Here is a 14,326-nt window from a genome sequence, read left to right on the forward strand (position 1 = left end):
TGGAGGAGGAGGAGGAGTGAGGAGCCTGCCGGTGTGGTGCAAGGGCCCTGGCAGGGCCTCCTGTCTGACAGCCCCGCCCCCACTCTGGGGCCACCGGAGGGGTTCTCAGGCCCCCCCTGCCCCCGTCCAGCACTGCCCCAAAGGACCTGGCGCTGGAGGGCCCCCAGCCACATACCTGGCTGTGCAAGGCAGAGCTGTAGCTCCCTGGGGGCTGAGAGGACAAGCTTCCGCGTGGAGCTGGGGGGAGTCTGCACCCCCAGGACCCCCACTCTGGGTCTCACTGTACTCCAAGAAGGAAGACTTCCTGGTGGCCTTTTCAAAGGAGTGCTGTCCCTGGGTTGGGGCTTTTGCATCCAGAAATGTGAGCAGCCTGAGTCTTGACTCTGAGTGACTTCTCTGGGGCATTCCTCTGTCCTGCGATCCCAAGGAGTTTGTTGGAGGGGTGCTGCAGCTCAGAAGGGACACCGTTGGCCGCGGGCTTCCAGGGGCACAGGCACCCCGGAGTCCCAGGGTAGCACCTGGCACGTGCCTGGACACGCAGTAGGGCTGCAGTGGGCAGTGGCTGTTCGGAGCAGGGAGGAGGTGGCGCCGTGGCTGGGAGAGGTGCCAGAGCTGCTTTTGCTCCCCTCACCCCAGAGGAGCAGGCGAGGGTTGTAGGATGTGCTTGGTCCTTGCGGGTCCTGTCCACCCTTCCCTTGCAGAGAGATCTGAGCCGGCAGGGCCTGGCTTGGGGCAGCTGCACCCCTGCTGGCGGTTTTCCTGAACCGTTGGCTGGCGCATTTAAACAGTGCTGACCTCCTGTGAGTGCTAGAAGTCGCGGGCCTCTGTGGGAGGCTGGGGGTGCGGTGGGGGGTGTCCCACTGACTCGAAGCCCAGATGCCCCGAGGACCTTGATGAGTCTGCCAGGGTGTGCGGATGGTTCTTTGGCCCTCCCTGGCGGAGCGCATGTTCGGATTCAGCGCTGTCCCTGGAGTAGGCAAAGCTTATCCATCTATTTATTTTTGCCTCTGAAGTGAATTTCTGCTGCCGTTGGAAGAATGGCCTTACTTTCTGTCCTGGGGCCTGGGCCGTCTGCTGACCACATGCAGGGCCCGCCCAAGGCAGCTGGCCGGGCTTCCAGGAGCGGGTCTGGGACAGGGAGACAGATTGCCCATGTGCTGACGCTCTGGCTTGCCTGGCTAGGACATTTCAGAGATGTGTCTGCTCCATGGCACTGAGCTTCCCGCTGTGCTGAGAAACCGCCTGTGCTTTGCAATCAGCAAATTGTATTGAGGGCTCCCCCCCAGGGCAGGCCGGGCCCCTCCACACTCAAGTCCTGTCTTGCAAGTAGCTCTGTGGACCCACTGGCCCGAGGGCTGAAACAGCCCCTTTCTCTGATCCTGAGACATCCTCTGGGGCCTTCAGAGGCTGCTCGACCATGCCGGGAGTCAGGGAGTGGAACTGTGCTTTGAGTGGCCTGTAAGCAGCCGTCCTGGGGCTCCCCTTTGGGCAGGCCCCGTGCCCTGCCTGTCCTGGGTGTCGAGGCTGTGAGGTGCAGGGGAGGGGCAGGAGCCCCCACCAAAGCCAGCTGCTGCGTTGGGCGCTGCGTGTGCGTATGTGGGGGGCACTGCAGGCGGAGTCTCCTTTAGTGGGAGTCAGCCGCAGTGTCTGGGGTGGGCCCAGGGCAGGAACTGGGCTCCCCCTATGCTGGCTGCACCCAGGCCTGGGTGTTTGGAGGAGATCTGGGGGTAAAAATGGAGCCTTTAAAAGCAAATGTGAGGGAGACAGTCCTGAGCAGACCGCCCTTGTCTCTGTGGTGTGTCCGGGGCTGTCATCAGCCAGGCTTGGGAGCCAGTGAGGCTGGCTGCCGCCGGTCCTGGGTCCTCCTCACCCTGGGGCTCCGTCCCTGGGGCCCAGGATAACTGCTCACCCTGCAGGAGCCCACCCTGCAGGGAGCAGATAGCCCAACAGCAGGGATTGCGTCCCCCTCTGGCCACGCTGGGTCCACCTGGTGGTTTGGGCATTGTCATTCCTCCCCTGGCCCGGGAGCAGGATCCAGCCGCAAGGGGCAGAAAGGCCTGTGATTGTGACCCTGCCAGAGGTCAGGGGAGTATCTTACTGGACTCTCCTGGACCTACGTGGGGCTGTGATCAGGTTTCTTTTTGTGCCTTCCTCTGCCCGCCCTCCCCCCAGCGCACCCCTCCGTCTTCCCACATGGGGAGGCCACCACGGCAATGCCATGCTTCCGACAATCCTTCCAGCGCTTACCCTCCTCCCTCGAACACCGATCATGATCCTCTATGTTGCTGGGCTCAGGCAAGAGCCGTGGGGGTCTGAGTCTGCCCAGGGGCCATGTGCAGGGATGGGGCGAGAGTGGGCAGCCATGCCTGGCCTCCGGGCAGGGCGGCTGGCTGAGGTCGCCGAGGTCCATGCTGACTGTGGTTAGAGCCAGAGGCCTCCCGAGCATGGCAGGGGCGCTCGTGCTCTGGGGAGAGCCGTGGTGGGGGAGGAGTTCCTGGGGCCATGCAGGGTGGACCAGGCGGACAGGGCCCGGAGACTGACTGGAGAGAATGTGCCGGAAGGCTGCGGAGCAGGCCCAGGTGGGGTGGGCAAGGGGTCTTGACGAGTCCTTCTGCATTGTCATCTCATAGGTTAGCGGCAGCCAAGGTCACTGAGGTTTGAGGAGATCCAGGAGGGACAAGGAGGCCCTCCCGGGAGGGCCCCCAGCCCTACCCCCTCTCCTGCCAGGCCCCGACATGGCCAAGGGCCAGGTGGGACGTTCCTCCTCCCACCGGCCCTGTGGCAGAGGTTCAGTAACTTGCCATCCTGCAGACGGTCACTGGGGGGGAGTGAGGTTCAAGCCCAGGCTCTGGCACGGGGACCTTGCTGCCAGCTCTAGTCCAGAGGGTCTCGAACTTGAGTGCGCATCAGAATCCCCCCTTGGGCTTGTTAAAAACAAGTCATTGTTGAATCGCTATGGAATGCTGGGTCCTACCCCCAGAATTCCAGATTTACTGGGTCTAGGGCGGGGCCCCAAAATGTGCATTTCTGACAAGTTCCCCAGGAAAGGCTGCTGGTTCTGGCCCCAGGACTCCACTTTGAGAACCACTGCGGGATGCTACCGGGCACAGAGCCTGTCGCTCGGGGGGCTGGAGGGACCCATCTTGCATTCTGTCTTTTAACACATGCAAGTTCTTTAAAGTTGGCTCTTGCCCCCAACTCGATACTGTCACACTAAAGCCTGACTTTTTGATTTTCAGGGGAACAGTGTATCTGTCGGTGGGAGGGAGACAGAGCGGCACCTCCCATGAGGGGTCAGGGCGGGGTCTGCACAGAGGTGTGCGCGGTGGCCTGTGGGTACGAAACCGCCTGGGGTGCAGCAGCAGGCGCTGACTCCAGCCCTGCGGGGACGGCTGCTGGGGGGGCGGATCCTGAGACCCAGAGCGAGTGGAGTTGCAGCCTGGGCTGGCGAGGCAGCCCCCCTCAACCACCCCTCACCCCACAGGAGGGATATATCCCCTGGCTTTGTTCTCTTCCCAGCCCCCAGCTCCTGCTGGTCTCCCATTGGCCAAAAGCAGCCGGCAGCCTGAGAGTGGTGTGTGTGTGTGTGTGTGTGTGTGTGTGTGTGTGTGTGCACGCGCACACGTGTGTGTGAGTGTGTGTGTGTTGTTGGATGTAATCCACAGAGGTCGGCCTCTCGGTGCACAGAGCAGGGTGGGGGTGGGGAGAGTGGCCCTGGGGGTCTGTGGCACCGTCTGTCAGTGCTGTAGGCTGGGGTCAGGAATAAGGCCAGGAAGGGTGGAGGCAGGGACCCTCTGTCCATGAGCCACCCTCCTGCCCTGCCCTTCTCCCCAAATTCTCACCTAGGATCCTAGGCCCCCGACATGGCCCCTGGGGAAGGCAGAAGAGGCCTGGCCTTTAGTCCTGGCTCTACTTCTCAGTAGCTGATGACTCTGAGCAGACCACGAGGGGTCACTGTCACCTCCTCCCCGGGGAGCTGGGGGGATTTGATGATCTAATGTCCGGAAAGAGCCGGGTGCTGGGCCCTGAGGAGGCTCTTCTGAGCTGAGTTGCCTCTTCCCCGTCCCTCCTTGTTAGAAATGGGTGGGCTTGTGGAAGTCCCGCTCCCACCCCAGAGTGGGTTTTCTCCCTGGCAGGAAGAGGCAACTGCAGAGCCTTTCTGACCCCACTCTGCGGTGACAGAGCCCCATTCCTCCTGCCCAGGTGGCCGTGGAGGCTGCGAGGCTGCAGTCACAGGTCCCACTGGGGAGTCCCGGGGACCCTGACCCCGCTTAGCCAGGTGGCTCTGCCCTGCCCTGTGCCCTGAGGTCCTCACTCTGCAGCCACCTGGACTGGGCTCCAGGGATGACGCTGCCTCCGCCCTGGGATGGGAAGTCTGGGAAGCTGTGGGAGGCTCCGGCCAGGGCAGGACTTCGGGCGCAGGAGGTCTCTGGCAGGACATGTTCAGCAGCAGCCCTGCCTTCCCGCGGACCTGACTGGGGGCCTGGAGCTGGCCTCTGATCCTGGCCACCGTCTGTCCCCTTCAACGGTGGGCAGCTGGAGACCCTGCCCGCCCAGGGGGCAGATTCCTGCCCATTGCTGCTTTCATCTCGCCGGCTGCCGAGTTGGGTCTGCACTTTCCCGACTTGTTCGGCATGGTGGGGCGGGCTGCAATCAGAGGGGACAAGCTCTCCACCCAGCACGAGCCCAAGGGAAGGAGGAAAAATAAAGTCTTCTGTTTGGAGAGCATCCGTCTGGGGGCGGCTGGCCCCGGGCCAGGGTGGCCGGATGGGGCAGGCAGAGTCCAAGTGCTGAGCCAGGGGGCCGGCCCACCTGCAGGGGGACCTCAAACAGGGCATGCGTGGAGGGTGGTGACAAGGTGGGACAGTGCTCCAGTATCCCCAGGCGAGCAGGGACCTCAGGTAGGGAAGTTGGGGGAGGGGGGTGGCCGGGGGTGGGAGGGGCTCTGGTGGGGCACTTGACAGGCTGGCTGTGTCCCCAGAGTGGAAGGCAGACTCTGGTCCCTGCAGGGTGCACCAGCCCTTGTCCTGGAGAGTGAGCCCAGAGCTTGGCCGGGCAGGATGAGCCTATTCCTTCCTTCAGGGGCCGCATGGAGTCCTGTGGCCCCAAGACTTCACCCAGCACAGGGACACTAGCTCTGAGCCCTTGTCCTCTTCCAGAATTTGCTATGTGGAGACACCTTTGCCCTCAGTGAGGGTAGGCTCCCCAGCTCAGAGGGTGTCGAAAGGACGTGGGAAGGGTTGGGGTGAGAGGGCAGATGGACTCAGGACCGACCCTGTGCCTCATCCCCACCTTGCCTGTCGGTGAGGATGGCTGGGGGGGGGGGGTCTGTGTGGCAGGGACCGCGGGGGGTTAGCAGCAGTGCTGAGGCAGTACACAGGACACGTGGGGGTGCCGTGTCTGTCATTCTTTTTCCCTCTGAGCTCCCGTGCCCCTGAGCCTGGGCTCCGTGGCAGGCCTGGGGTGGCCACAGGTCTGGATCCCACCCCAGACGGGCCGACACCGAGGGCAGGTGTTCCGGAGGGGCGGGTGCCAGCTGGGTGTTGGTGGCTGAGGCGCTGACTGTCTGTGTCCTTGTCCCAGGCCCCACGTGTGTGCCGAGCAGGAGCTGACCCTGGTGGGCCGCCGCCAGCCCTGTGTGCAGGCCTTCAGCCGCATGGTGCCCGTGTGGAAGCCCGGCTGCGGGCCACAGGCGTGGTGCATCGGCCATGAGCGCAGGTACGTGCTGGGGACCCCGGTCCGATGGGTGGGGCTCTGCTCACACCAAGGGCAGCACTGACCACCTGGGAGCCGGGCGCCTGTGGCTGGGGCCCCGTCCTCATCTCAGGGCCACCTGCCCCCCCCATCTGAAGCCCCTCCCTGAGGACAAGGCCTCTCCTGGCCCTCTGGGGTGAGGCTGCCCTGGAGGGGACTCCCAGGCTGTGGCACTGTCCTGCCTAGCCGTGCACCCGGGCGCTTTGTGAGGGTGGGGGCCCCATGAGGCAGGAGGGCGCCCTGCTGGGGAGGGGCGTGGGCCACGTCAGAGGGTGAGGCGGGTGCACGTCCTGCCGAGTTCTGCTGGGGTCGCGCTGCCTGGCCCCCGGCCTGGTTCCCAAGCCTGCGTGATATCGTTTATTGCTCAAGATTTTATTTCAAAATCAAACTTAAGGAGTGCCTTTGCATACCTCTGCCCTTTCATGGGCTCCGGTTCTGCCGGGCCTGTCCGATGGCAGAGGGGGTGAGGGAAGCTGGCGGCCGGGCCGTGTTAGGCGGAGGCTGTCGTGTGTCCGGGGGAGGGAGGCAGGAATGCGTGGCCTCAGATAAGGGTGTGTGTTCAGCTCCGCGGCCAGGGCTTTGGGGAGTAGCCGGGCCCGCTCCGAGCTGCTGCCGTGGGCGCGTGGCCCGTGTGGGGCTCCCACGCCAGCTGTGTCTCTCCGGGCGCCGCTGCGGGACGCGGCTTTCATGGCACATGTTTGTTTGCTGCACGGTTCGTAGGTGTTCAGGGGAGGGGAGGAGAAAACGCATTTGGGCTGCAACGGTGCTTCTCGGCTTGGGCGGCTCTGCCCTCCCCCGGGACGCTGGCAGTGCCTGGGCAGGTTTGGCTGCTGAGGGGTGAGCCGGGGGGGCCGGGGGTGCTGCTCGGTGTCCCGCAGTCACAGGACAGCCCCTCCCCACCAAGTGACCCAGCCCCGGTGTCAGGAAAGCTGAGGTTGGGTGACCCTGAGCAAAAGAAGGAATCTCCCCTCCCTGTTTTCCCCCAGAACACGCATGTGTGTCCGAACCACACGCGCCCGTGGGTGTATGTGTGTTTGCAAAGGGGAAATGAGGCCACGTAAACCACAGCTCGTCCACGACTCACAGCAGAAGGGCACTTCTGGAAGCAGCCAGAAGCCACTGGGACCCCGGCTGGGGAACTCCTGGGGCCGGCCATGCAGGTGACTCCTCGGCCTGCGGGCAGCGTGTCCAGGACATCCGCGGGGAACGTCCCCCTGCCCAGTCCCACGCTGCCCAGGCCACGTGTCAGCAGGGGATCCCCGGCACTGCTCGAGGTGTCTGGGGCCCTCCAGCACCCCTCCCTCCCCAAGACGGCTGTTCTGCCTTGGCTTCCCTGGGGGACAGCTGTCCCGTCCGCCAGGCTCTGGGGTGTGGCTGAGGTCCCCTTCGCTCTGTTCTCACCCCCGCCAACCGGAGTCCTCTCAGCACCCTGTGCCCGCGAGGTGCCCTGTGTGGTTCACTGGAACCAGCACCAAGTGGCGACGGGTGAGCCAGGCTCACGTCTGTGCGTCCTCTTCCTGTCCCCTGCCGGAGCTGAGTCCCACTGTGCTCGCCTGGGGGATGTTTCCCCAAGTGTCCTGTCCAGACGTCCCTCTGGCAGCCATCCCCTGTGGGCCCTGGAGCAGCTGTGTCTGGGGCTTCCTCCTTCCCCACTTCCCGTCTGCCCAGACCGCATGTGGCCTCCCTGCACAGCCCCTTGGGAGTCCCCGTCCCTGACCCGGAGCCCCAGCCTTGCCTGTTGCCCGTGAGTCCCCAGTGCTTACAAGCCGAGTCCACCTGGAGCTGCTCGTGCCCCCGTGTCCCAGCTGGGCTCTGGGTGGTGTGAAGGAGGTGGGCACGTGCCATCCCTCCTGCATCCGTGGGGACGGCCTCTGGGCAGCCACGCAGCAAGTCCTGGACATGGAGAGTCACCGCTAGATCTCAGTGGGGGCGCCCAGCCCCATCCCTGGGGAGGGCACGGGGTGGGCAGCCCACCGGAACCCAGGAGCATGCTGGGCACAGAGTGGTGCTGAGACGGGGGCTGGTGCCCTGGGGGCTCATGGGTCCATCACAGGCTCCAGCCCAGCAGCCTGGTCTCAGCTTCTCTTCTCACCCGTGAGCTGGGCTGACAGCCCCTCCCGTGCCAGGGGCCATGCCCAGGACGCCCTTCCCAGGCTGCCTGGCACAGAGCAGGGTGGAAGCTGGGTGCCCCCTCACCTGGCCGGTGCACCTCACTGATGTGGTCTGGCTCCCTGGACCCGCCTGCTCGGAGAGAGCCGGGTCTCAGGAGGGTCCAGTTGCCTGTGCTTGGCCGCATCTTCTGCATCCTCTGCAAGGCAGCCACTAAGCTCTGTTTTTGAGATGAGGAAGTTGAGGCCCAGAGGGTCTGGGTGTTGTGGCTGTGGTCATGCAGGGAGTGAGTGGCAGGGCTGAAATATCAACTCTGCCCTCTTTGACTCCACGGCCTGAGTGCTGGCCGTGAGACACACAGCTCCTGTTGAACTCCTATTTACCCTTCAAAACCTAGCTCACATATGTCCTCCTCTGTGAGGCCCTCCCGACCTCTCGGAGGCCAGTGGCTGCCCTTGTGTCCCTGCATCTCTCTCCAGGGGGTCCCAAGGCTTGAAGGCCCCCAGGGAACAAGGAGCAGCTGGGTCGGCTGGGCTGGGGTGTGTGTAGCAGTGATGAGCCCCCGGGTGAGGGGTGGGCATGGCAGGGAAGGGAGCTGCGGTCGATCTTGGCTCCACAGAGTCAGCACTGGTTCAGGACCTGGCTCCAGAAGTGTCCCTGGGACTCAGTTGGGTTTGGCACAAGTGCAGCAGGTGCTTCTCTCAGCCAGGGGCCAGGTGATCAGGGCCTTGTCATCGAGTCCCCCCTGCAGGGCAGGGCAGGGGCTCCCCAGGCACTGGCACGAGGAACACGCATTGCCTCTGCTACCCCGTGGCCTCACGCCTGGGCTGGCACCATGGCCAGGCCTCTCCGTCGCTGGTGACGGCAGCCAGTGACTCAGCCTGCAAGGCCAGCTTGGGACTTGCATGGCAGGTGCCACAGCCAGGCCTGGAGGATGCCACGCATGTGGCTCTGAATGTCAGGCTTTGCCTGCTGCATGACGGTGCCAGCTCGCGTGGCTTTGCTGTCAAGGGTTGGTCCCTGCCTGCTTGGCTCACAGCTCGTCTTCCTTTAACGACCCTTCTGCACAGAGAACTCTCCGGTGCATTGGAGCAAGTTGCAAAGGGGCTGGGAGCCAAGGGTGAGAGGTGGCAGCTCTGTGCCCCACAAAGCGAGTGCACCCCAACTCTGCCTCTGGACAGACAGGAGCCACCTCTTCTCCTGAGCTCTGTGGGGGCAGCTGGGGGTGGGTGGGTCACAGGAGGGGCCCCAGCCAGGTCCTCGGGCTGGGTGAGCCCCAGCAAGGTGCAGAGCCTGCCTACGACTCAGTTTCCCCACCCGGATTGCAGCTGGGGTGTGGGTTAAGTGCACCCGGCCAGGCCCGAGTGTGGCTGCTGCGTGGTGGCTCCTGCCGTCGTGTCCCCTGCAGTCCGAAGGGCAGCGGCCTGTGGTGCTGGGGCTGCTCTCTGGCTGTGGAGGCTGCTGCGGCCACAGGCAGGGCCGTGCAGGGTCCGGGGGGCTCTGCCTGGCCCAGAACAGGAGAGGCTGTGACCACACCCGGGAGGCCAGACATGGTGCCCAGGGGATCTTGCTGTCAGTCCCGGCAGGCACTTCCCGACAAGCCCCACGGCCAGCACGGGCCTCCCCAGTCTGGGAGCTCCTGGCGAGGAACGAAGTCCACGAGAAGGAAGGGTGGAGGAGGGAGGGGACCCAGGGCATGGAGCCGTCACACGTGTCCCTCCCGCTAGGTGCACACTCCCTGCACTGCAGCCTCCACTGTGGGACAGCGGCTGCGGAAGGCAGAGAAGTGGGCGCCCTGCGGGCCTGGCAGCCTTGTGCCCCCGCCCTGCACCCCTAGGCCTGCGTGCAGCAGCTCCGGTGGCGGCCGCAGCCCGAGGGAGCTGGTGCTGGCTGCAGGGGACCGAGGGTTTTCCTCGGGGGGTTGTGGGGGCTGCAGGCCAAATGGCCCTCTCCTTGGGTCTTTCGCTCTAGGGGGATGGGGGTGGCCGGTGACCGAGGGAGCAGCACGTAGCTCAGCGCCGCCACAGCCGGGGAGAGGGGGTAAATATTTACGACGCAAGGGCCGGCGCTCCCAGCCGCCAGATATTGTTCACTGCCGCAGTCGGTTTCTGTCCAGGCAAGTGGTTTCATGTCCTGCCAAAGTGGTGTTTTGCAAGGCGCTCCCGGAGTGGCTCCGTGTGCAGTGTGTGCACGCGCTCATGCTTCCGGGCGGCCGGCCCCCGCTGGCCGCTGCCTTGTTTGTTTGTGGGGTTGGGGTCCCCAGGGCCACCTCCAGCTTCCCACGCTCCAGCCGGGAGGTGTTTTGTTACCTGGAGATGGCCGCTCCCAGGGCTCAAGGGCCCTTGACCCAGTGGCTGTTGGCCAGGCCCCTGGTCACCATCCCTAGAGACAGTGGCCGGGGGTGGGGAGGGCTGCTGGCTGTGGGGTCTGGAGGCTGCAGGGTGGGCCCTGGGATAGCCTGTCTTCCGTCCTCCAGGTCTGTCTCTGTCCCTCTCTGTCTCTCTCTGTCTCTCTGTGTCTCTGTCTCTGTCTTTGTCTCCCTCTCTGTGTCTCTGTCTCTCTCTGACTCTCTCTGTCTCTGTCTCTCTCTCTGTCTCTCTCTGTCTCTGTCTCCCCCCATCCTCCCCCCATTGCCCGCATCCTGCGGCTGGTTCTGTTATTGCAGAAACAAAGGCCGCGTCGCCATGGGACTTGGGCTGGTGCCAGGCTGTGACTGGGTATGAGTTTCCTGCTGCTGCTGTAACAAATCCAGACAAACCAGGGGCTTGGAAACAGCAGACATTTGTCCTCTCTCAGCGCGGGGGCCGGAGGCCCGAGATCGAGGTGTGGGCAGGGCTAGCTCCTGCTGGAGGCCGCAAGGCAGCGCCTGTCCCCGGCCTCCCCGCAGCTGCTTGCGCTGCCACAGTCCTCGTGCCACGGCCGGCAGGCGCATCGCCCAGTCTCTGCCTCTGTCCCCACGCGGCCTGCTCCTGTGTCTCTGTGTCCGAATGTCCCTCTTCTTCTAAAGACACCATCAGCGGGTTAAAGCACACCCTCACCCAGCATGACCTCACCTTAATTTAATAAGTTCAGCAAAGACCTTATTTCCACATAAGGTCACATTCCAGGTGGCCCTGGATTTGGGGGACGTCACTCACTGCAGCACAGCAGGGAGAGACAGGGCGTCGCGCCTTGGGCAGTTGGCCATCGTCCTGCTGGTCCTTAGAGTGAGGGGAGGTCAGTCAGGGCGGGGCAAGGGCCGAGTGTCGGGGCTCCTGGGGCGGGAGGGAGGCGGGGTGCCGGGCAGTTCCTGCGGCCGTGGTGGCCCATGCTCTGCGGCAGCAGGAGAGGAGCTTCCCAGAAGGGCAGAGGCCCCCCTAGAACCCACAGCCCATACGAGGAAGAGCAAGGACGCGCAGCCCTGGGTGGAATGCAGCGGGAGGAGCCTGCGGGGGTGTGCACGGCTACCCACGTCCCACATGCACGCAGCTCAGGTTTGCAGCCGCAGGGCCAGCCGGGCAGTGGGGACAGGGCCCTCCAACTGCTCCGCCAGGACTGCCCGCCTCGGGTCTGCAGGGCGGCGTGGAGGCTGCGCTGGGTGCAGGGTAGCCCGAGCTGTGGGGCCTCTGTGGGCCCCGTGGTGCTGGTGGTCTGGGGCAGCCTCTGGACTTGGGGAGGGGGATGGGTGGGAGGACCCCACCCTTCCGGTGAGCTGCTTTCTCTCTGGCCGTGGGCACCTGCTTCCTACGGCCACTTCCTGAGCCGGGAACCAGCCACGCAGCCCTGGGAAGCCCTCCCTCCTGCCCACCCTGGGGTCTCCCCTCTGACCTGGGCACACACGGGGCCTGCTGCCGCTGTCGTAACGGCTTCAGCTCATTGATGGACTGAGCGCCTGGGGTCTGAACCTGCCCGGCCCACGCTGGGCACCTCAGGCCCGTTTGGCTCATTCCAGAAGTGATTCTGGCTCCCAGGCTGGGCCCCTCCAGTCTGACTCCCCAGACACCCCCAGACTGGCCTGGTGCTAAGAGCCAGGTGAGGGGCCATCATTGTGGCCACAGGATGGCCCATGCGCCTCTCTCGTGGGGTCCGGGCGCCACCCGGACTGGGCTGCACAGGAGCCCCCCACCCCCCACCGGGCACCTGTGCCTCAGTCTGCCTGGCTGGGAAATGGGACCGTGCAGGGTCGGTCCCTGGGGGCTGGCGGTTGCCAGATGTGCTGGTCCTGCGATGGTGAACACTTCCCTTCTCCCTTCTTTTCTAGAACCATCTACTACATGGGCTACCGGCAGGTCTACGCCACGGAGGCCCGGACCGTGTTCAGGTGCTGCCGAGGGTGGACCCGGCAGCCCGGCGAGGAGGGCTGCCTCTCGGGTGAGTGCCTGCGGCCCCTGCCCACCCGCCACCCTGCAGGGAGACCCTGCGCCCCGGGGCGTTCCCACAGCAACACCAGACCTCCCAGGGCCACGCGTCCAGCCACTCCGCCCGCCACAGGCTGTTAAAGTGGAATAAGAGAAAGAGAGAAGGAGCAGGGAGTTTCCCGGGCCAAGGCTGTCAGGAGCCGTGGGGAGAGCGGGGCTGGCGGGGGTCAGGTGGGGGCACCGCTGGAGGGGGTCTGAGTGCCTGGCATCAGGGAGGACCCGAGGGGGCCCAGGGGCCATGCGTTCGTGCTCCTGGGCTCAGGCATCTCCCACTCCAGGGTCCGTGCCGTGGTGGTCCCCGTGACCCCCGGCTGCCTCCTCACGGGGCAGGCGAGAGAGGGGGATGGAGTCCCCGTCTGCGATGAGCCAGCGTGGGGAGAGGGGAGGAGAAGGGACGGGGCAGTGTTTTTCCAGTGGAGGAAGTGACTACTGCTCTCCAGGAAGGGAGGAGAGGCAGGAGGGAGGAGGAGGCAGCTCTGGCGGGGAGGGGTGATCGCCAGCCGTGCCCCCCAGCCCCACAGTCGCGAGGGTCCTAAGCAGGGGGCTTCCTCTCCAGCCCTGTGACCGTGGCCCTGACGTGTCCCAGCCCTCTGCTTCCGGCATCTGGAGGAGCAAAGGGCCTGCCTGGGGGGAGCGGGTGGGGGTGGGGCAGACATCAAAGCCTGGTTTCCCTGCTGAGGCAGAGGCCGGTCCCTGGGCCTGCAAAGGTGGCCCTAGTGAGGGGAGAAACAATGAGGGGGCTTGGCACGGGGGTGGCAGCTGGGAGAGGAGGTGGGACCAACAGCCTAGGGAGGGCCTGACGCAGGGGCATGGCTGGAGCTGCCCCCGGGCGTGGTGTCGGGGCTGGAGGAGGAGCCGGGCTCATGTACAGCTCTCACAGATGGAGGATTGTGTGACAGTGTCCAGCCATCCTGGGTCTCCTGACCCTCACGGTCACCTTGTGACCATCCTGAGTCTGGGGGTGGGGCCCATCCCTGGAGGCTGGGCTGGTCTCTCCTCACTGGAGACTTGGGGACACGAGGCCAATGTCACATCCCGATGGGGCCACAACAGGGCCCAGTGAACGTGATGGTCTCTCTCCATCCCCAGTCTGGCTTGGCGTGAGCTTTGGGCCTGTCCTGCCAGCTCTGCCAGCCAGGCACCAGGCTGTCACGCACCCACTGGACCCTCGGGCCTTAGAAGGGCCTGGTGGCTCTGCCCTGGGCTGGCCCTGCTGGCAGGAGGGACACGGGAGCCAGGGTGGCCCCACTCAGCGGGAGGGTCTGCTCCAACCAGGGCTCTGCAACAGGGGCGGCGACCAGGCGGGCGAGGGGGCCTTGCCCTGGGAAGGACGGGGCTGGGCAGGTGCGTGGGGTAATCGGGGAGGAGGCCTTGGCCACTGGGCCCCATCCTGGGGTTCCAGGTTGTGACTCTGGGAGGGTCCCCACTGGATCCTGAGCCTGAGCTTCGGCTTTCTTAGTTGTTTGTTTTGGTTTTTGTTGACAGGTGACAGGGTGTCACTGGGTTGCCTGGGCTGCAGTGCTGTGGTGTCACCACAGCTCACTGCAGCCTCCAACTCCCGGGCTCACGCGATCCTCCTGCCTCAGCCTCCCCAGTAGCTGGGACTACAGGCGCCACCACGCCCGGCTAATTTTTGTATTTTTAGTAGAGACAGGGCCTCACTTTTGCTCAGGCTGGTCTAGAACTCCTGACTGCCAGTGATCCTCCCCCCTCGGCCTCGCAGTGTGCTGGGATCACAGGCGTGAGCCACTGCGCCCGGCCAGTTGTTTGTTTTTAAAAATTCATTTTTAGCGCAGGATTTACTTATTTATGTATTGTACTTTTCTTTGTTTGTTTTAATGATCCCTGGAAAGCTCTGTGGTCTGGCTTCTCCGGATGCACAGTCTGCCCGCGTCTGGTCCCAGCATGTGGCCAGCAGGCGAGAGCCAGCGGGGGCAGGGGCTTGGGGGCTGCAGGAGTGTCCAGGGCCGACTTGGGCCAGCAGGGTGGGCCTGGCCAAGGCCTCTGGACCTGCCCACGCCACACCGTGGGGCCTCCAGTCCGGGCGGGGGGGCCGGCAAGGACCT

At 64.8% G+C, this 14,326-nt stretch overlaps 1 protein-coding gene across 1 annotated transcript in view; it reads left to right on the forward strand.

Moving 5' to 3' along the window:
* MEGF6 (multiple EGF like domains 6) overlaps positions 1-14,326 on the forward strand; it is an 83,139-nt gene that overhangs the window by 742 nt on the left and 68,071 nt on the right. Inside the window, exons 2-3 of the mRNA XM_045546576.1 lie at positions 5,584-5,718; positions 12,104-12,213. Of these exons, the coding sequence (XP_045402532.1) occupies positions 5,584-5,718; positions 12,104-12,213 (245 nt within the window). The remainder of the gene's footprint in view (positions 1-5,583; positions 5,719-12,103; positions 12,214-14,326) is intronic.

This window comes from Lemur catta, chromosome 3 (genome assembly GCF_020740605.2).
Source record: "Lemur catta isolate mLemCat1 chromosome 3, mLemCat1.pri, whole genome shotgun sequence".
NCBI classification, from domain to species: domain Eukaryota; kingdom Metazoa; phylum Chordata; class Mammalia; order Primates; family Lemuridae; genus Lemur; species Lemur catta.